This window comes from Sorex araneus, chromosome 2, assembly GCF_027595985.1.
Source record: "Sorex araneus isolate mSorAra2 chromosome 2, mSorAra2.pri, whole genome shotgun sequence".
NCBI lineage: Eukaryota > Metazoa > Chordata > Mammalia > Eulipotyphla > Soricidae > Sorex > Sorex araneus.
Window position 1 is genome coordinate 63,844,865 of NC_073303.1, and position 22,653 is coordinate 63,867,517.

A 22,653-nucleotide genomic window follows, 5' to 3' on the forward strand; every position below is an offset into this window, starting at 1 on the left:
GAGGGAGGAAGGGAGGGAGGAAGGGAGGGAAGGAGGGAGGGAAGGACGGAAGGATGGAAGGAAGTAGGGAAGGAAGGGTGAAAGGGAGAGAGGGAGGGAGGGAGGGACCTGCTGATCTTCAGAATTGTAAGAAAACATATTTCTGTAGTTCTATCATTCACTCTGGCACTTTGTGATGTCATCCCTAACATAGTAATTACTCTTCTTGTCTAATTCTAACATGGCCATTGTGAACGTGTGATGAATATTTAGGATATTGGGAATGGGAAGAAAGTTATCATTTTATCATTTTTATTAATCAACCAAATCTACTAATATAGTCAAACAATAAAATTCCAATGGCTAATAATAAAAATGAACACCAGAAGATAAAAAGGAAGCTATGAGTAGTTATCTCGTGGCGTAGGACTGGAGATAGGAACACCGGAATAAAGAGATATTGCTTTAGATTATAAGCCTTATGCACATCTCATTTTTTAAATCATTTGCAAGCATTTCTTTGAATAAAATCATATATAAAAAGACAGTTGATAATTAGAAGGAAAAGAAACCCAATGAGCTATGTGATCACATTAAAACAATTCAAATCAACAATAAAGTTTCACTTAATCCTCCACTTTTAAATTATTCGCAAGGGCATTTTGACTCTCTAAAGTTCATAAACAGAATTCAAATCGCTCAAGCAGAAGTAATTTTCTGCTTTTAAGCCAAAGCCCTTACCAGCTAGAGAGTTGCCTCTAGGAATTAACCAGAACAAATCCTGATTAAACAACTAATTGGCTTGTCTACTAATGAAAAGAAAAACAAAATACATTTCTCGACCGCAAGATACAGAGACATAAAAAACAAGTTTTCAGGAACCAATTCAGAGAAGATGTTTAAATCACTGACAGTGAAATCCAACAAGGTGACGCCTGGAGGAGGGAATGAAGAAAATAAACAAGGTTCTGACCCAGGAAATCAGTGTCAGCCATCCTTGGGACAGGTATGATCCTTACATTTCTAAGTCAGTCTCGATTCTAATTATTTACTGCTTGCCTATGTGTTTTAATAAGCTCTAATAGATAAGATTTCCCTACAGTTAAACTAATTGCTATCTTGTTCACATGCTATTGATCTATGGAGTCTGTCCCGATAATTTTACATACAACATATATATTAGATATAAAATATGATAAAGGTTTAAAAGCCTGTATTATGGTTTGAAAATGCGCCTCATTGCTGATTTTAACTCCTATCGTCATCCGAAATGTAGTCTGCTGTGGATATTGGCAATATGATTTAGTTTCAAGCAAAAAATGTCAAGCACTCAGGTGTTAATAAGTGATATTTTAAAGAACATTCATCTAGACAAGAAGCTTTCAATATGGAACAGTGTTGCCCCTTGGGAGAACTAGCAATGTCTGGAGAGAAATTTGATTGTAACAACTTTGGAGTAGGACTGTTCCTGACACCTAGGGAAAAGTCAGAAACACTGCTAAACATTCTAGAAAGGACAGGATAGACCCACACAACAGGCATTTACCCACTTCCAAATTCCAGAATTGCCAACCTGAAACAACCCTGCTATTGACCAGTCTGAGATAAGTTTTAAGCCTATCCATTTGAAGAATGAAGATAGCGTCTGCTTCAAAGCTTTGTTACACAAAGTCCAGACAGTATAACTAAAGTGCAAAATAGGAGCTTTCCAAATAATAGCAATTAAAATTCTTACTATTATTAACTTATGCTTATGTGAGATGTTTAAGCCCAAAAGTAATAATTGTGTAGTCAATATTCACTTAAACTACCAAATAGACAAATTTTCATGAATTACTAATTAGATTTACCTAAAAGAATTACAGAAAGTTTTCAGAGCAATAATTAAGGATGGAAATATTTATGTAAAACAACACAGCATGATGTAAAAACACTTCAGTGAAGTCAAAATGCTTTATGAGGACTTTATAATATATGCAGGAATCTATACCTTTCTAGCCATTTAATCATTTTCCTATTAATAGCATTAGAATAACAGCCTTGACTAATGCTTAGTAACAATGAAGCTTAAGTTAAATTGACTGATTTACTGATTATATGATAGTTTCACTGTATCACTGTCATCCCGTTGCTGTTTGTCAATTTACTCAAGCAGGCACCAGTAACGTCTCTATTCCCCCAGCCCTCAGATTTTAGCAGCCTCTCCTTATTCATCTTTCCCAACGATTGGAGGCTCTTTCAGGGTCAGGACCTATTGTTACTGTTTTTGGCATATAGAATAAGCCATGCGTAGCTTGCCAGGTTCTGCCCGATATGATAGCTTATATGATTATTTAAAATACTTTATCATACAGTGCCTGTGAATGTCAAACTATGCATCAATGCTTACAAGACTCTAGATCTTGTCCCTGCTCACCTCTCAAGCCTCATTTCTTACATGCTTTTTTCCAACCATTTCTACGCCTATATATAATTGTGCCATAGGCTTTTTCTAATTATGCATTCACTGCCTAAAACATTTTTCACTTCTTGTCCATATGAAAGATCAAAAAATTCATCTTTGTAAAATCAAGTCATTTCTTTTTTAAATAGCTCTTTTCCCTTTCCTTCAATTTCATTGCAATTGACCATTTCATCTTTATACCTGTCTCTGCTCTAAAAACATCGTCTCATCACCCAGAACATATTATTGCATTAACATGTTACAGTTTTATTCACTCTACTTGACTGTGGGCAGCTTGGGAGCCAGCTTCTCTATGCTCTAATCTCACTTTTCATCTTAAACATTCGCCAGGTCACACCCTCAAGTCTACACTGACCGAGCACAGAGGAAAATGCCTGCATTTGAAAGGAATGATCAGGTGCTCAGATAAATAATGAGGCAAAGGCAAATGAATTCATGGAGAAAAGAAAGAAGAGAAACATGACTAAGGGGACAATACTGTTTTATTCTCTCCATCACTTTAAATTCTACCAATGAACACCTACAGCAAAATCAAAACTAGACTAGGACTGTGTGTATAATCTCTGGGGCGGCCAGAGGAGGCCCCGACAGCTCTCCCCCTCGCCGCCCGGATTGGGTGGTCTCGGGTCACTCACCCAGCCGGGGAGGCCCGTGGCATGGGGCAGAGAGAGGAGGAAACAAGGGCCTAGCTGCTTGGTTGATAGGTTGCTGTTTATTCCATTCTCTCCATGCGCCTGTTCCAGTCTCTCTGAGCCCCCATTCTAGTCTCACACTGCCCCTCATTCCCGGCTCCTCCTGTCTCTCCTGCTCATCTCTCCAAGCTATCTTGCTCCCTGCTCTCTCTCCCAACTCCTCCAACGCTCTCATCTCCAACCCAGCACTCCGATCCAACCTACCCATTTTGCTACCCATTTTGGTAGCAAAATCAACATAAGAAAGCCCTTCCTGACTGCCCATCAGGCTCAAGGTCAGAAACACCACCTAGGGGTGTTCCTCTTCTCCTAGCATCTTAATTAACATCTTAATATTAGTTATTTTTGTATGGACACAGTACAGATACATTGAGGCTGGTAGGGCAGCTCTCCTGGAAACGTCTTGCCACAGACTCAGACTACAGTGCTCAGGCCAGATAAATCATTCCTAACCCTAGCAGGGTCCAAATCTAGTTATTAGTTTTTGGATCATGACAGCATCTGTCCATGACCAAGCTATTATAGTTAAGCATTATGGCACTTTGGCCAGGCCCATTTCTTTTTTGTTTTTTGTCTTTTTTAATTTTATTGAATCACCGTGAGATAGTTACAAGCTTTCATGTTTGGGTTACAATCTCACAATGATCAAACACCCATCTCTCCACCAGTGCATATTCCCCACCACCAATATCCCAGAATACCCCCTTTTTGCCACCCTCCCCCTGCCTCCATGGCAGACAATATTCCCCATACTCTCTCTCTACTTTTGGGCATTATGGCTTGCAACACAGACACTGAGAGGTCATCATGTTTGGTCCATTATCTACTTTTGGCACACTTTTCCCATCCCGACTGATTCCTCCAGCCATCATTTTCTTAGTGATCCCTTCTCTATTCCATCTGCCTTCTCCCGTCTGCTCATGAAGCAGGCTTCCAGCTATGGGGCAATCCTCCTGGCTCTTGTATGCACTGTTCTTAGGTGTCAGCCTCATGTGATGTTATTCTATATGCCACAAATGAGTACAGTCCTTCTATGTCTGTCATTCTCTTTCTGACTCATTTCACTTAGCATGATACTCTCCATGTCTATCCATTTATAAGTGAATTTCATGACTTCATCTCTCCAAACAGCTGCATAGTATTCCATTGTGTAGATATACCAAAGTTTCTTTAACCAGTCATCTGTTCTAGGGCACTTAGGTTGTTTTCAGATTTGGGCTATTGTGAACAGTGCTGTAATCAACATATAGCTACAGATGTCATTTCTACTATGCTTTTTTGTATTCTCAGGATATATTCCCAGAAGTGGTATTGCGGGATCATATGGAAGCTCAATTTCTAGTTTTTGAAGGACTGTCCATATTGTTTTCCAGAAAGACTGGACCAACAGGCATTCCCACCAACAGTGAAGGAGCGTCCCTTTTTTCCCCACATCCACGCCAGCACTGGTTGCTTTTGTTCTTTTGACTGTGTGCCAGTCTCTGTGGTGTGAGATTATATCTCATTGTTGTTTTGATTTGCATCTCCCTGATGACTAGGGATGTGGAGCATTTTTTCATGTGCCTTTTGGTCATTTGTATTTCTTTTTTGAGGAAACTTCTGTTCATTTCTTCTCCCCATTTTTTGATAGGGTTGGAGGTTTTTGTCTTATACAATTCGACAAGTGTCTTGTATATCCTGGATATTAATCCCTTATCAGATGGGTATTGGGTAAATATTCTTTCCCATTCTGTGGGCTCTTTCTGAATTTTGGTCACTGTTTCTTTAGAAGTGCAGAAGCTTCTTAGTTTGATGTAGTTCCATTTGTTTATGTTTGCTTCCACATGCATGGTCAGTGCTGTTTCATCCTTAAAAATGCTTTTAGCTTCAATGTCATGGAGAGTTCTGTCTACATTTTCTTCTATGTACCTTGTAGATTCATGTCTGATATTGAGATCTTTAATCCACTTTGATCTGACTTTTGTGCCAGCCAGGCACATTTAGATATGAGGGTAGCACATAGCTCACCACTTGCCCTGGGTCCATCCAGTCCCTCATTGGGACCGCGCTCTGGGGGTGCTAGGAAGTAAGGGCAACTGAGGCTTAGGTCAAGAGAACAGATGCCCCAGAGGTAATATTATCTGGAGTCAATTAGTGCCCACATAATAAAAGCATAGCATTTACTGTCTTCTTGTGTCCATACAAAAAGGACATTGCTCTGAATTAACTATGCAAAGGACTTAAGGAGAAGAGAAAAACAATATTTACAAGTTAACAGAGCACAAGGAAAGAAGTTACAAATAAATACAGAGAAATGGGAGCACTGTGATGGGAATAGCCCAATAAACCTAAGCTCCCTGTGGCAAGGCAGAATGGACAAACCAATGTTATCCTACGACTTTGGAAAGTGAGGACCAGAATTGAGGTAAACATGTACCTAGACAGAGCACTCACACTGAAAAAAACAGAGCCCCCAGAAACAAGAACTTTATAGGTCTGAGATTACTATTCAATAGCAGTCAGAAATATTCATTTAAGCATAATAATCATCATTTTAGTATATAATAAACAGAGGATTCATCTTAATGATTGGATTTATAATCATTGCAATCATTTACATCATTAGAATCATTTATAATCATTGGAAAGTTATATTTGTACTAAATTCTTTTTGTAAATTCATCATGCGAAATTTATTCTTTTTGTTTATTTCATTTCTAAAAGGAAGAAAATGAAAATGAAAGGAAATACTTCAAAGTCAAGATGAATCAAGTCACATTTGCTGAGTCACACACCAAAGTACAAGGTCAGCACCCAAATATTCAGGGGAAAACTGAAAAGTAAAATAAAGTCTCTCTGAAATGTATTTTCCAATGAGGCACTTTTCCTTGGCCAGCAAATTTATAAAAAGCTACCTTGAGACTATTTGAATTATCTGAAAATTATTTCTTGATTTAGTCACATAAGCAAAAGATGCTCTTATTTCACCTACTACTGTGTCATCCATTAGTCTTCAGGCTAGAGGTACAGTTGTGAACAAATGGGTCAAATCTCTGTTAGCATAAACAAATAATGAGCAATCTTTTGAAATAGGGTTATGAAAATAATAAATTAGATGTGGATTATTTAAATGCTCGGCATTCGTATTGCTATTTTTCTCCCTTCAAATTCTTTCCCTGAAAAATCTCATCTACTACTTTAGCTACTGCACACATTTTTATGTTGATGATTACAAATACATATGAAACCAAATTATTTTTAAGACTCCACCTTATAGTTTTCAAGTAACCAGTGGACCTGTATATTCATTGTGATCCCAAAGAAAGCATACCTAAAATTAATTTCTTATCTTCCTTTTCAAATAAGTCCCATATCCAATTAAATTTTATTCTGGTCCTATTATTTTGTCAGTCTCCCAAGTTCAAAATTTTTATCTTTTATTATTCTATCTGGGAATAAAAGATAAAATCACTCAATATGATCTGTAGGGGAAATAACTCAGAATTCTTGTAATTGTCATTCTCAAAACTGTTACATTTATATCTATTTCCACCAATAATATCTTGGTTTAAGTCTTTTATTATAACATATGCCCCACTCCACGAATAGTGTGCTATGCTGCTAATATATTCCTAACCAGAAGTGGTACCTTTTGGTTAACAGGTTTCTCCCCAGCTCTCATCTTTACTCCAATATAAACACTTAGGAATTTACTTTATAGTAAATACCATTTTCATTGCAGGGAGGTTGGATTTTTTGTGCTAGAATTTTGTTTTAAGGTTAAGTCAAGTTGTATTGCACTGTAACATTGTATAACTTCCAGGAGTATGTCGTTGAAAATCATTGCGTTTGTATTCCTAAAAATATAATTTAATCTATCATTCATTATACAATTGAACCCTTTCTGCCAATTCTTCACTCTCCTAAACCTTTCCATTTTGATAAACACTAATGGATCTTATAGCCTAGAAATACATTTTTGTTTTATGTAGTTTATCTCTTTGTTTCCTCTACATGCTGCCTCTAAGCAAAATGATATGATATTTCTCCATTTGTCTTATTTCACTAAGTAAAATTGCCTCAAGGTCAATCCATGTTACCGCATGTGGCAGGATTTTATTTTCTTGGGATATTATATAGCACTGTAGCACTGTCGTCCCATTGTTCATCGATTTGCTCGAGCGGGCACCAGTAATGTCTCCATTGTGAGACTTGTTACTGTTTTTGGCATATCGAATATGCCACAAGTAGCTTGCCAGCCTCTGCCATGCAGGCAAGATACTCTCAGTAACTTGCTGGGCTCTCCGAGAGGGATGGAGGAATCAAACCCGGGTCAGCTGCATTCAAGGCAAATGCCCTACCTGCAATATCCCAGCAGTGGAGGTGACTCTGGGATATTATATACATATATATAACAGAAATAGTATCCCATTGTATATATTCATGCTAAATAAGCACTGCAACATATAAATTTACATGAATATATGCATACACACAAATATACACATATCTAATATATCTATACAAATAGACCACATCCTTTTAATCTAACATCAAACATATGCACTTAGATAGATTATCACCGGTTATTGATAATTATAAGCTATAATAAACATGGAGAGTCTCTTGCCCACGCGCCTGGTTGTCTTCCCCGGGGCCCCTCAGAGGGAATGGTCTCCAGCTTCTCTCCCCATCCCAAGCAGAGCTCCCGGGAGCTGAAGACCTCTGGAGCCTAGCCAAAGCCATGCTCAAGGCCCCTTTCCACATGTTCAGACAAGCCTCACACAAGGTACCGGCAGAGGAACCCAGGTGTATGGGATCCAGGGCTGAGACCTCCAAGCCTGCTCGGATTGGGACTGGGCTTCCTCCATCCAGATTTCCCATTTTCCAATAGCTAGGCAGTCATACCCAGGGACTGCCCCCGGTGCTGTGGAATCCCATCAATGGCCATCCTCCAGAGACTTAAAAGCAAGCTCTTGGAAGTAGGATATCTTATAGCCTACTTCTCTGTCTAGGAGAACCTGGCAAACTACCAGGAGTTTCCTGCCTACATGGGAGAGCCTCTCAAGGTCTCATGGTGTATTAATATGCTAAACCAGTAACAAGCTGGGTCTCATTCCCCTGACCCTGAAAGAGCCTCCAATGAGGCATCATTGGGAAGGACGAGTAGAGACAGGCTTCTAAAATCTCAGGGCTAGGACGAATGGAGATGTTACTGAGACCGCTTGAGAAATTCGACAATCAATGGGATGATGATGTTGATGAATAAACATGGAGGTGCAAATATCTTTTTTGAATTAGTGTTTTCATATCACTTCACTTGTATCACTTGTAATCCCGTTGATCTTTGAGCATTGCTCAAGTGAGTGCCATTTGACCCTGTCGCGAGCTAGTGCAGCCCAATGATATCTGCTTGCTCCAGGAACAGGAAGAGACTCAAATCATTCATTCAGGGATTTCATGTATTTGGTATAAATACTCAGAGTGGAATAACTAGTTATTATAGAATTTCTATATTTTATGGAATTTCTATTTTTAGTTTTGATAATCTCCATACTATTTTTCATCTTGACTGAAGAATTTTACGTTCCCAATAGTGTAAAAAATTCACTTCTTTCCATATCCTCTCCAAAATGTGTTGTTTCTTGTATTTTGGAAAATAGCCATTTTCACAGATTTGGTCTGCATTTACTGATAGTAAAGAGTGATGAAAATTATTTCCATGTCTATTGGACATCAGTGCATCTTATTTGGATAAATGTTCTTTCAAATCCTCTATTTTTAAATAGGTTGGTGTTTTGCTTTTTTTTTTTTTTTGTAATGCAGTAAACACAAAATAACAAAGAACCAGTGCTACTGCTCAGAGGTTACTCCTTACTCCATATTCAGGAATGACTCTTGAGGGCTCTGGGAGAACCATAGATGATTCTGGGATCACACTAGAGTCAGACAAATTAATGAAGTGATTTACCTTCAGTACTATCCCTTTAAGCCCTGTTTTGCAATAGGGAAATATTTGCTTTATAAAATCTGTGTGGAAATTTTTCATGCTCTTCAATTTTATACCAGCCTTTAAGAAGGTTAGGTATTAATTGTTCCATGGAAGTTTGATAGAATTTACCAGTAAAACCATCTGGCCCTGAGCTTTTGTTTGCTGGTTTTGGGGAGAGATGGGAGACAGTAAAAAAAATGGTCTATTTTGATTACCTTTGATGGATTTTTTTCTTTTTCCTTCATGATTCAGTCTTGCAACATTGCATTTACCTAAGAATTTTCACATTCAGTATAACTTGTCCAACTTGTTGCCATATAATTATTCTAATACTCTCATGATTCAGGTATTTAGTGTCTGTTGTAATTTTTCTTTAGCTCTGCATTTTATGAGTTTGGTGAAAGTTTTGTTGTGTATTTTGTTAATCTTTTCAAATAGAAAGGTCTTAATTTCATTTAATTTTTAGAATATTTTCTACATCTGTTTTTTAAATATTTCTACTCTGTCACTGTCATCATGTTGTTCATCGATTTGCTTGAGCAGGCACCAGTAAGGTCTCCATTGTTAGACTTGTTGTTACTGTTTTTGGAATATCAAATACACCACGGGTAGCTTTCCAGGCTCTGCCTTGTGGGTGAGATACTCTCAGTAGCTTGCTGGGCTCTCTGAGAGGAGCGGAGGAATCGAACTCTCTCTTCAGCAAGTCAAATGCCCTACCTGCTGTGCTATCACTCTAGCCCATTTCTACTCTAATTTTTATTATTTTATTCAATCTACATGCTTCGGGGGTTTGTTTTCCAGTTCCTTTAAGTGCAAATTTCAGGGGGCTGGCACAATAGAACAGCGGGTAGGGTGTTTGCCTTGCATGTGGCCAACCTGGGTTCGAGTCCCAGCATCCCATATGGTCCCCTGAGAACCTCCAGGAATAATTCCTGAGTGAAGAGCCAGGAGTAACCCCTGTCCATTGCCAGATGTGACCCAAAAAGCAAAAAAAAAAAAAATGTGCAAATTTGATACTTGTGATTCTTATCTAGACAACTGAAAGGAATGTGTATCCTGGTGTCCTGAGAAGGAATGCTGTGTGTGTGTGTTTGTGTGTGTGAATATATATATATGTATATATATATGTATATATATATATATGTTGTGTGTGTGTGCTGGAGCGATAGCACAGCGGGTAGGGCATTTGCCTTACACCCCACCGACCCGGGTCCAGTTCCTTTGAACCTCTCAGAGAGCCCAGCAAGCTATCGAGAGTATCTCGCCTGCATGGCAGAGCTTGGCAAGTTACCCGTGGCATATTCGATATGCCAAAAACAGTAACAACAAGTCTCACAATGGAGGTGCTACTGGTGCTCGCTCAAACAAATTTATGAGCAATGGGATGACAGTGACAGTGACAGTGATAACTAAATATATAAAAATATATATAAAATAAAAATATATATAAAATGGACTATATATGTATATATAGTATATATGTATATATAGTCCATTTTATCTGTCATTTAAGGTCTTTGTTTTGGTAGTTTTCTGTCTGGATGATTGGTTCATTGCTCTAAATGATAAAAAATATTATTGTATTGCTGGCAATATTTCCTTCAAGTTCTCTTAATATTTGCTTTATATATATTGAGCTTCATAAGGCTCCATTTCTAAGTTTATATATGAAAACTTCCTTAAATTAAGACCTACAGCAAAAGAAACTAATAAAACATTTTTCTCTAACTTTTTATCAGCAACTATAGGACATTACTCAATTTTCAGCTTCAGAATACAGGGTCCTGAAAATCATAGAATTTTCATTGCATCAATTAAATGTAGTTAATAAATGGAGTTGGTGACAGAGAAACACACTGGACTATAAACTATATTTAAACAAATTAAAGAAATACTAACGGGTAGGGGATACAAAGAGAAAACGAAAAAAATAAGTACCCAGTGTTATGGTGTGGCCTGAGTCGTGTAACACATATGTTGCACGTGCAAGCCCATGTGTGTGCATGGGCTGAATCTCAGCACTATGCCCACTCCCAAGTTCTACTGGGAGAAGTCAAAAAAAGAAAAATAAACAGTAATTTTTGTCTTAAAAAAACACAGAATGAACACAATGTTGATATTATCATGAAATTAAAACTTTTTATATGAGGTTTTTTATAATAGTGATGATTTCCAATTACAGTTGTCCCATAAAAATATGACCTTATTAAAATTAAGCTAAGGATCACATCTTTTGTACAAGAAGTTTATTTTTATCATTGCTACATTTCTTTCAAAGTGTATTTGTAAGCTTAAATTTTTCACAGTGGCTAATAAAAAGTCTTGTGATGGCTCCATTTAACAGAGGACTTATTTGAGTGGGAAGAAAAAATGGTTCAGTTTAAATCTGCAGACTTAGCATGTCTTCAGGACTTTAATAAAGGTAACAGTACAATTTAAGATATTTTGTCTTGAAGAGTAAAACTATTAGTCTTTAAAATAGTCTCTTACAAGTGCCAGATAATTTTATGTTCTTCACTTCAAAACATGCAGGTGCAATGTCACAAAATGCTGATTTTGATAATAGAATTCTCTTCTGTGAAGCATGGTTTTTATCTGTCATAGAAATGAAGAGCATAACACAATTTGGGTTCAAATAAAGGAAACAAACTAAAAATCCTCTTTTGATTACAATCACCTTTCAGAAGCTTCCAGTTCATCTATAATAAATATTTCCCTGAATATATTAGTTGAGACCAGTGGAAGACTTACAAGTGACTCACCTAATCGCTTATGATACTCTAAGACTTGATTTGTATAGACATGAACCAAAGTCAAATGCCCGTAGCTTAATATTGGCCTCCTCAAATACATCCATGCACTCATCCCAAAACTTATAAATTTGTTACATCGTTGCCAATTCTAAAGCTTTAAGTGAAGGATGTTGAGAAGGGAATATTATTCTGAATCACCTGGAAGTCTCAAAGTAATTGAGGGATCTTCCTAAAAAGAGGCAAGAGACTCAAAGGCAGAAGATGGAGTTGGGATGGTGAAGGCAGTGGTTGAATTGACTCACTCTGGGGATAGAGAAAGGTCCATGAACCAAGTAATGTGGGCCAGTATCTATAAGCTGGAAAAGACACAGTTCACTCCTAAAGCCTCCAGCAGAAAAGTAGATCTTCAGACCTATGTCAGTCTTCTCACTTCTAAACAAATATACTCTAAGTCATTAAGGTTGTGAAAATTAACTACAGCAACAATAGAAAATGAATGCAAATAATTCAATAATATACCATAGTTTAATAAAATAATAAAAAAGAAACTGATATTTACTCCAAAATAATGTAATTATGTAGACTCTTAGGTATATAATTATATATAAAATACACAATAATAGTAAAGACAACTAAAAAAGTGCATTGATTTTAGAACTTAATACTCTTGATCTCAAATTATAGTTCTATTGATTCTCTGTGTGGCCATAATCCAGATGTAACATCCATAAGTCTCAAGTGACAGTTGACTTATATATACAACAAAGATGATATTGTCACTATTCGGTCATATATATGTGTATGTGTGTGATAATCATATATATGTAAATATATGAAGTAGTTTGTGTATAAACTATAAAGCATTTTGCATTTATAGAGTGGTAAATGGAGAGAGGTAAATGCTAACGCTGATAAAACTCAGATAGCATAATGCCTAAAATGAGAGAGAGAAAGAGTGAGAGTGAAGAGAGACACACTGGGGCGGGGGGTGGCTTGAAGGGGTGGGAGGGAAACTGGCAACACTGGTGCTGGGAAATTACACTGGTGAGGGATGGATGTTGGTACATGGTGTGACTGAAACTCAACATGAACAATTTTGTAATGGTCTATCTCATGATGATTCAGTTAGAATTGTTATGATGGAAAAACTATGCAGATAAGTGCATATTAAAATTAAAATTCTGCAGACAATACAAAGCAGTACGCCCCAAAACGGCACCTGTCCATCAGTAAGTATTAGGGCAATGGGTAGGTGGGATGGAAGTTGAAATAGAGGCGACATGCAGACAGGGGTGCACACTCATTGGTGATGATGGTAAGCAGTAACCTTGTACATCAATACTATATCTAAACACCATTGCACTCTATTACCTTTACTATAATAAAATCTTTTGTAAAAGCTTTCCTTCTAGAAGATCAACCAGTATGATTGGCATGCATTGGAGATTATGGCTAATCTTGGTATTACACCCCACTCTCTATAACTGTCAGTGCTATTTATCAGCCCAAAGATAAGGTTTAAAAAGATAGATACAAAAATAAATGAAACTGAGGCTGGAGCGATAGCACAGCGGGTAGGGCGTTTGCCTTGCACGTGGCCTGACCTGGGTTCTAATCCCAGTATCCCATATGGTCCCCTGAGCACCGCCAGGGGTAATTCCTGAGTGAAGAGACAGGAGTAACCCCTGTGCATCGCCGGGTGTGACCCAAAAACAAAAATAAATAAATAAATAAATAAATAAATAAAAATGAAACTGCAGGGTCAGGAGGGAGAATACAGTACTTAAGATCAACCCCAGCACTGTCCATGGTGTCCAAGCACCACCAGGACTGATCTCTGAGCACAAAGCCAGGAGTAAGCCCTGGTGGCTCCAAAACAAAACAGAAATGAAAACAATTTGAATCGTGTCTCTGCTTTATCAACAAGAAGTCTTTTATAGTAAACCACTACAATCTTAGAACTTTTGAAATATTCTTTTGGAATGATGCCTAGAACGCTGATGAACACTACCAACAACAAAAGCAAGAAATGAATAAACATTGCAGTTGAAATTTCTAAAACTTTAGGCAAAAGATAAATGATGTGCTTTGGAGTTTGATTGAGAAAGTTATGGCAGGGAGGAGAGACCTAATGGGAGCACCATCAGGGATCCGGGCGCACGCTAAGGAAACGTGTGGATAGCTGAAACCAAAAGACTATGCAGGGGACAAGACAGCCTAGGAGCTAATAACTTACTGTGCACCTCCTTTATAATCAGCATAATGATGGTCCTCAAGGCAGCTGTGCTTCTTTCTGCCTAGCGGCTGGAGTCTGCTCTCTTTCTCCTCTCCTTATTTTCCGGTCCAAGTTTCAGAGAGAGCTATCTGCCTCAGTTAGATAACAACCATTGTTCTCATTCATGCCACCTCCCACGTTGCTCACCAGCCAGCTGAACATGGGCCACTTCATCAGATCAGATGGCCAACTCTGTGTACACCACCAGCAACAGTCCCCGCACATAATACAGCAAAGAACTGCCCTCACCAAGAGTGCGGGGCGCACTAGCCACTAAACGGAAGTGGCTAAGATCAGTGCAGAAAGTATCCTATCTTAAACATCACGTGGAAACCCAGACTCTAATAAAATTCCCGTTTCCGCCTTTTTTGTAGAACTAAAATCTTAACCAATGAGGATAGAGTAAATCTTTTACTATCCTTTTTGATAAAATACAATTTTTGTCATTTGTAAGATCTAAGTGGGACTGGAGTGATAGCACAGCGGGTAGGGCGTTTGCCTTGCACAGCGCCAACCGGGTTGGATTCCTCCATATAGGGTTCAATTCCTCCATCCCTCTCGGAGAGTCCAGCAAGCTACTGAGGGTATCCTGCCTGCATGGCAGAGCCTGGCAAGCTCCCGGTGGTATTCAATATGCCAAAAACAGTAACAAGTCTCACAATGGAGACGTTACTGCTGCCGGCTCGAGCAAATCAATGATCAACAGTGATACAGTATGATCTAAGTACACTTAGATAATTCAGTTCGCTCTAACTCTACTTTTAGGGATCTTTCTACTTAAGAATATACTGCTTTGTGGGAAATTGCATTCTCCATTCCTGATCCTTGGGAGACTTTTAATAGAAGCAACTACTGTCTCGATATACATCAAGTTGTGCAGACCCGAAAGAGTTAATAAATCTTTTTTTTTAAAGAAAATATACCCCAGACTAGTTGGCAGAACATTTTGTTTATATTTCATTTTCCTCAAATGGAGTCTCTATCTAATCCTCACAGAAATCCCCATGACAAAAGCTTTTCTCATTTTATGGATGAGGGAACTATTATAGGAAAGCAACTTATCCAGAGTCACCCAAAGAATTAGTGATGTAAGGATTAAAGCTCCCTATTCAGTACCCAGCACCCCTCAGCACATCCCTTAATGCCTGCTGTACGTAAAACGCAGTTTCTAGATGGATTAACTCGTCTGAAAATGTCCCTGAAGCCAAGCATGGCCTCGAGAGTGGACAGCATCTTTATTTTCTGACGCCTCCAGATCCACCTTAGAAAAATCTGTATTGTGTGTTGTGTATGTGTGTGTTAATGGGCTCATTTCTTGACTTGTGATATATAAAGCTAAAACATGTTTTGATATAAAAATCTCATCAGGACATCAAGGGGGGGCCTCAGTGGAGGACCTCTAGCCTCTACTGAGCCAAGACATGGCCTCCACTTGCCTCTTTTTCAGACTTCGGCTTCCACTCGAGTACTTCTTCAGCAGTACTTCTTCAGACTTCTTCAACTGCCTTGAAAAGTCTGACATTTGGCTGTTGGCTAAGATATTTACTTAGAACATTATGAGATCTTTTTTCTTTGTAAAATCCATCAGAGGATCTTTCTTCTGCCTTCTGGAATATATGAAATAAACGTATTTACTTTTCTATGGAAGTGACTATCAAAGAAGTCAAGAGAACTTCTAGTCTCTGGTTAGCCTTCGGCACTCTTTCCAAAGGACTTCTTTCTTAATTACTCCTCAATTCCTCATATGTGATGGGTTTGGGTTTTGTTTTTTCTTTTTGGGGGGCATCACACCTGGAGATGCACAGGAGTTACTCCTGGCTCTGCACAAAAGGAGTAATTTCTGGCTGTGCTCGGGGGACCATATGTAATGCTGGGAATCAAACCTGGGGTGGCCACATGCAAGGCAAATGCCTTACCCACTGTGCTATCGCTCCAGCTCCCTGTTTCTTAAACTCTCACCTACTCTGATTCTTTTTCTGCATTTTTTTATCAATTGAATAAACATTACATATTCCAGTATTCTCGTTTATGCCATTTAAAGGGTCTCCAGATCTATTTTATATGCATGATGCAAAGTTTTTCAACTTCTTCCACTTATTTGAGTCCTCAAAAGTATAAGAAAAATATAACAAAATTTTAAGCATGATCAAAATATTATAATCGAAATTATTCTAAGAATATTATAAATACTAACCATGAATTAACCACAATTTGAGTCAAAAAAGTAATCAGTAATCATACACCTCTGAAAACTGTATTAATCAATTTTTTGTTTGAGCCACACCTGACAGTGTTCAGGTTTTATCCTCAGCTCTGCACTTAGGTATCACTCGGTTTAGTGGGGGCATATGGGCTATCAGGTATTGTATCCAGGTTGGACATTTGCAAGCTAAGATACTTACTTGCTATATTATCTCTCTAGCCCCTGAATAAAATATTATTCAATATTTTATCTCCAAATGTGATTTGAGATAAAAATAACAGAATCATGTATGCATCTAATCAACTATACTCGGTCTTCATTAATTCACCTAACATCTAGTTACTCGGCTTATTTGATATATGGTAAAGTGATATTTATATTAGTTTCAGAACCTACAATGTGTTTGTTATAAAAGTTAGAAATTTAACCAAGTGATACAATTTCACACACCAAAGATTCCAAGTAATGAGAGCATTTCAAGTCTTTCCTTTTTATATCAATCCGGGGGCAGCGGGGAAAGCTCGTTGAACCAATGCTTGTCTGATTCATAGCCTCCTTTCTAAATTAGTTTCTTTCTTCTAATCCCTCCTTTCCTAGCAATTATTTAATGTCACTGATAAAATGTGAAAGGTTAATGACTTTCTGCATCACTTATTTCTTGAAGAGGGAAACAGATGTTCCACGTCTGCACAGGTCTCCAGGATGTGTGGTTACAAGGGATCAAAGCAGTTTGGAAGTGTATTGCTTTACCCCGGGTAAGATGCTGCCAAGCTCCAGATAGATTCAGCCAGGTGTACTGAGGGCGAACTCAGTACTCATTCTTCCACATTCATTAAAGTAAGCATTTAAGAGCACTTGGATAGCCGATTTTACTATCAGCCTCAGGCACACCTTCCAGGGCAGAATTTCACCAAGTATGCTGATGATATCTGGCAATTGCTACCTAACATGAGGGGAGCAAAGTTGGCAGAATGAATGACACTGTTCCTTGGGGCAGCTACAAAAGAAGAATTCCTAATGTTCTGTGTGAACTGAAGTACAGTGTGGGGTTGGCGCTGTCAGATTAAGATTTGCTATGTATTTTAAATTCCATTTTTATGATGAGGATGGTGCAAACTATCTGTTTCACAAAGGATGTGCTGCTTTGGTAAGAGATTTCCCAGATAACTGCAGTTGGCAGGATTTTTTAAGGTCCTCATGAGTATTTTTTAAGTTGTTCTACTTTGAACCCAAGAATGGGCTATGTAACTGGTTTCTCATCATTCTCAACAAGCTATGACTGAAAAATTTATTTTGGAATTAAAGCACCTGTCTAGAAATTAAACTAGGCTTTAATTTCTTAATAGTTTAGATATGTTATAATAGATTCAGGGTCATATTAGGATGGGTTGGTAATGTCTAGTGTAGACCCAGTAAAGCACAATGATCAAGAGTTAGAAAAACAAATGCTATGGTGATAAAAATTCTTCACTTGAATAGGAGAAATGAACTCTTGCAGGACAGTTTATTTATTAAATTAAAAATGTATACTTAGATTTATGATTTTCTTTAGACCTGAAATATGAACATAAAAAAGCTTAGACATTGAAATATTATAACTGGGTCATAAAATTTGTTATATTCATTACATTGGTGGACTGGAGCAATAACACAGCAGGTAGGGCGTTTGCCTTGAATGCGATTGACCCAAGTTCAATTCCTCCATCCCTCTCAGAGAGCCCAGCAGATACTGAGAGTATCCTGCCCACATGGCAGAGCCTGGAAAGCTACCCATGGCATATTCAATATGCCAAAAACAGTAGCAAGTCTCACAATGGAGATGTTACTGGTGCCCGCTTGAGCAAATTGATGAACAATGGGACAACAGTGCTATAGTGCAGTGCATTACATTGCTACAGCAAAAGTAGCTCGAATGAGCAACAGGAATGCTTGATGCAACAGGTCTTATTTAAGAAATGGTTAACAAAACCTTCTTAACAAACACTCATTTTATAGATTATTCTGTTTTATATCCAAGCAGATATTTCCCTCTGATTTTCTTGATTCCAATCCTCTTTCTTTTGAGGACAGTTGTTTCAAGAAAACTCTTTTTACAAAAGTTTTTATCCACCTTTAAGTCCAAGTTCATATCAAGATAATTAACCCTAGACCATCTACATGTAAGAAAAAGGTATGTGCAGCTTTCCACCCAGACGAGACCCGGGGCAGCCCCACACAAACAGCTCGTCCATTCCTGAACGACCATGATCCCGGACGCCCACTAACTACTTTCGGCACTCAGCAGCTTCTTGCAGAAATGCCTCTAGCCTGTGAACTAAGCTATGGCCTCATGCCGCCCAGGGAGGGGAAAGGTTTTTCTCTCGCGCCTTTCCTTTCCGCAGCGGTGGCAGCGTGGCGACTGCCATCTTTTAGAGCCCATGAAACAGAGGTACGAGCTTGCAGTGACTCGACTCCTGGCAGAAATTTCTCTGGTCTTAATTACTAAAATACCAGAAATCCAAAATGCTCTTCATTCTTCACATGCTCTTCATTCTCAGCAATGGAAAGCAAATGATCAAATGATGCCTTTTGGGCAGGTCTGATTGTAGGGTGGAAATTCCGAATAATAATAGTGAGTTTTCAGTTGAAATATTGAATATAATCAAAGTAATGAGAGAGTAAAATGAAAATCATCAGCCACACAGGCGGGATAAATGGGATGGGAGGTATACTGGGGTTCTTGGTGGTGGAACATGGGCATGGGTGGAGGGATGGGTGTTTGATTAATTGTAATTAATCAAACACCCATTAACTGAGACTAAGATTAACTGAGACTTAAACCTGAAAGCTTTGTAACTTTTTTTATGGTGATTCAATTAAAAAAAATTTTAAAATAAATTTAAAAAAAAAGAAAAATACATGTATGTGGGACCAGGAACATAGTTCAAAGGGCTAGAGCACACATTTTACATGCAAAGACTACATAAAATCCCCAACACTCATGATCCCCGCCCGGAGCAACACAAAGTATCGCCATGGTGATGCTCAGAATTTCTGGACCCTCGAGCTGGCCAGTCAGATGCCCACACACCAGGCTGAGTATAATCAGAAGCAGCTAAGCACGCACATTATATGGTGTCACGGGTTCCAGCCAATAGATGCAATGGGCATTTGTGGCTTAAAGTTAAGAACTCTGTTTAAAACATTTCACAATAATCGCTTCTGTTTGTGGACAGAGAAAAAAAATTAGCTGTCACTTTCTTGGGTAGAAATATATGGAACAGTGTCACAGATCTGAAAATGTGATTTTTTTAAGTCAGATAAAGAAAAACATGTAAATATGACTTGAGCCAAACACAAGGGAAATTATAGCTCCTTCTCTTTTATTTCTATTGGTAAAATATAATACACAAAAGTAGAAATTTTTACTCTAAAATCTGTTGTTTTAGAGTAAAAATGATGTTCCAAATATTGTGTATAATAGGAACAATATCTTAATACTCAAGCACATGTCAACATTTCACCTAAACTATAATCGTTAGATGTAGACTTCAATGGCATGGCTAAGTCAAAATTTCTTTATATTCCAAGTAAAATTGAAGACTTGGGAGATTTTTCATTTAAACATATCAAAAAATACTGATAACTGCTTCCTACAAAGCATAGCACTCATATGAAAAACTGATTTGATATATCAATTTATTTATTAACTCCAAAAATATGTACTTAGTGATTTGATTTATGATTTTCTTTGTACCTGAAATATGAACATAAAAAGCTTATGACATTGAAATGTTATAAATGGATCATAAAATCTGTCGTGTTCAAGAGTTTTATAGTAAAAATTTTTGTAAAGTGATTATCATGATTTATCATTAGGAAAATCCAAATTTTCAATAATAAATTGACTTAAGTTTTTTAAATTATAATGTATTACAATAAAATAAGAGTTATTACTTGGGCCTTGGTTTCAATTTTCTAAACACAATCAATTAAAAATTAATAGGAAACTGTGGATACTGTGGATAATGAATAACCATTAAATTGTCATTGTGCTTTTTTGCTTCTATATCTTCCCCTTATAGAGTAATTTACTTCCATTAATATCTTCTCTATAAGTATTTTCTGGTAAATTGATTATTCTCTGAGTAAATTATAATTTAAACTGCACAAATTATACTTGTAGGTTTGGAGGGGGAATTTTTAAACTTAAAATAAAACTAGTACATATTCGCTTGTATTGCATCACCAGTGATGATTAAACCAAATACAAAGATTGACTTAATTCAACATTTAGACGAAGAAATTTTAGAATAATGTCAATAAAACATTTCTGCATATTTTTTTCTGATTTTTATATGTATTCATTGTTGCCATAAACAATAAAATTTTTAGAAAAAACAAAATTCCTTTAAATGTTTAATCCTTATTAATCTCAGGTTTGCTAACATCAATATATATATATGTGTGTATATATATGTATATATATGGATATGGACCTAGATATAGTACAGTGTGTAAGGCCAACCTGGGTTGAATCCCAGCACCACATACCACCACAGTTGTAATCCTTGAGCACAGAGTCAGGAGTAAGCCCGAATTGTAGAATAACATTGGCTGTTCTTTCTCCCTGGCTCTGTATCTTGAAGTCCTTGGGTCAGCTGCTGGCATCACAGAATACCCCACAACACTGCTGAAAGTAGCCCTGAGGGTGCCCAGGCCCCCACACCATCCCACCACCTCCGAGATCCTGAGCACTGCCCCTCCCAAAGAAAAGCCTCTATTAATAATGTTTTCTTTCCACAGATGAGGAAAATTCTCTCAGAGATAGGACCGCAAACCCTAACACTCAAAGTGTAGCAGAATCAACCAAAACAAATCCAGAGAAGGAAATACAGACTGCTGGAGAAGAAATCATCAGGTAAGAATTCAACAAACACGTTTAGAGATTTGCTTAACCAACTCTGAGAACTGCAAACATCAATTCCCCGTTATGTTGAGCCAAGGAGAAAAGAACTGCAATAAGCCACGGAAAACCATGTAACTGGGCTTCAACTAAAAGACTTTCTCTCAGTCATTGTCCTTTGCCAGTGAGTGACAGCCACTGACCAAGTATCTGCCATTTGACTACCACAGAAATATTGCCAGCAAGTATATTTTTGAAAGCAACTACATAAACACTAGACATTAAGTTTCTAAAAATAAAGACTTGAAAGAATGTGTAAGATTCCCTTCTGAGGACTGGAGAAACAGTCCAGGGATTAAGGTGTTTGCTCTGCCTTCAGCCTCCTGAGGTTCAATCCATTCATCACATCCCTGAGCACAGAGCCAGGAGTAAGCCCTGAGCATTTCCAGGATATACCGCAAGCGAAACATAGTAAGCACACAAAAACTTCCCTCTAAGTTCACAAGTGGCTATTCCAATTCTGTAAATATTGTATTGTTCTAGAAAACTCTTATGTCCTTTTACCTAGTGATAACCAAGAATTTCAGAAATGAGCCATCTTTATGTCATGCCAAGAAAGCAGCTTTATAAATAAATACTTCCTACAAAATGACTGAAAATAGCCCAGAATAGATGGCAGTTTTGATGTGAATTCACTGTATCACTTGTCATCACCTTGTTCATCAATTTGTTTGAGTGGGCACCACTAATGTCTCCATTCATCCCAGCCCTGAGATTTTAGCAGCCTCTTTTTACTCATCCTTCCAAATGGTGCTGTATTGGAGGCTCTTTCCGGGTCAAGGGAATGAGACCCGTTATTGTTGCTCTATTTGACATATCAAATACGTCACGGGGAGCTTGCCAGCCTCTGCCGTGTGGGGATCAATGTGAATCAGTGGGTGCATAATGCAAAGCATCTAGGGGCCCCCTCATTTTGTCACTACTTGCCTTCTTTTTATATGCCTCCTGATACGATTTGATTGTTTAACTATTTTTAATATAATTGCAACAGCCTTGTGAAAAAATTGAAAACGTGCTTTTCTTGTTTAATAGGCAAGGCGGGTTGCGAGTGTAAAGGAAGTTAAAAGCATTTATTTCTTTCCAGACTTCAGAACCCTCAGCCTCTCTCCGCAGTTCCCCCACTATATTAAACTCTGTGCTGCCGACAGGAACAACTGTGAAAATCTAGGAACCTGTGTATTGCAGCCTAAACAATAGGCACCAGGAAGAGAGAGCATTTTCAATAAACACATATTGAGTATGTGAAAATAAACATAAATTTATTCTATTACACACTTTTTTTTTTAAAAAAGCAGTGCTTGACAAAAATTGAAAGTGACATACTATTCAGGCAGAGTGCAGATATTTAAGCTGAGGTAAAAACTAGAATCT

At 37.8% G+C, this 22,653-nt stretch overlaps 1 protein-coding gene across 1 annotated transcript in view; it reads left to right on the top strand.

The window, feature by feature from the left end:
• The first annotated feature begins 874 nt into the window (after positions 1-874).
• The window catches only part of CNGB3 (cyclic nucleotide gated channel subunit beta 3), a 151,852-nt gene continuing 130,073 nt past the window's right edge, over positions 875-22,653 (top strand). Inside the window, exons 1-3 of the mRNA XM_055129336.1 lie at positions 875-985; positions 5,839-5,920; positions 21,123-21,237. Of these exons, the coding sequence (XP_054985311.1) occupies positions 875-985; positions 5,839-5,920; positions 21,123-21,237 (308 nt within the window). The remainder of the gene's footprint in view (positions 986-5,838; positions 5,921-21,122; positions 21,238-22,653) is intronic.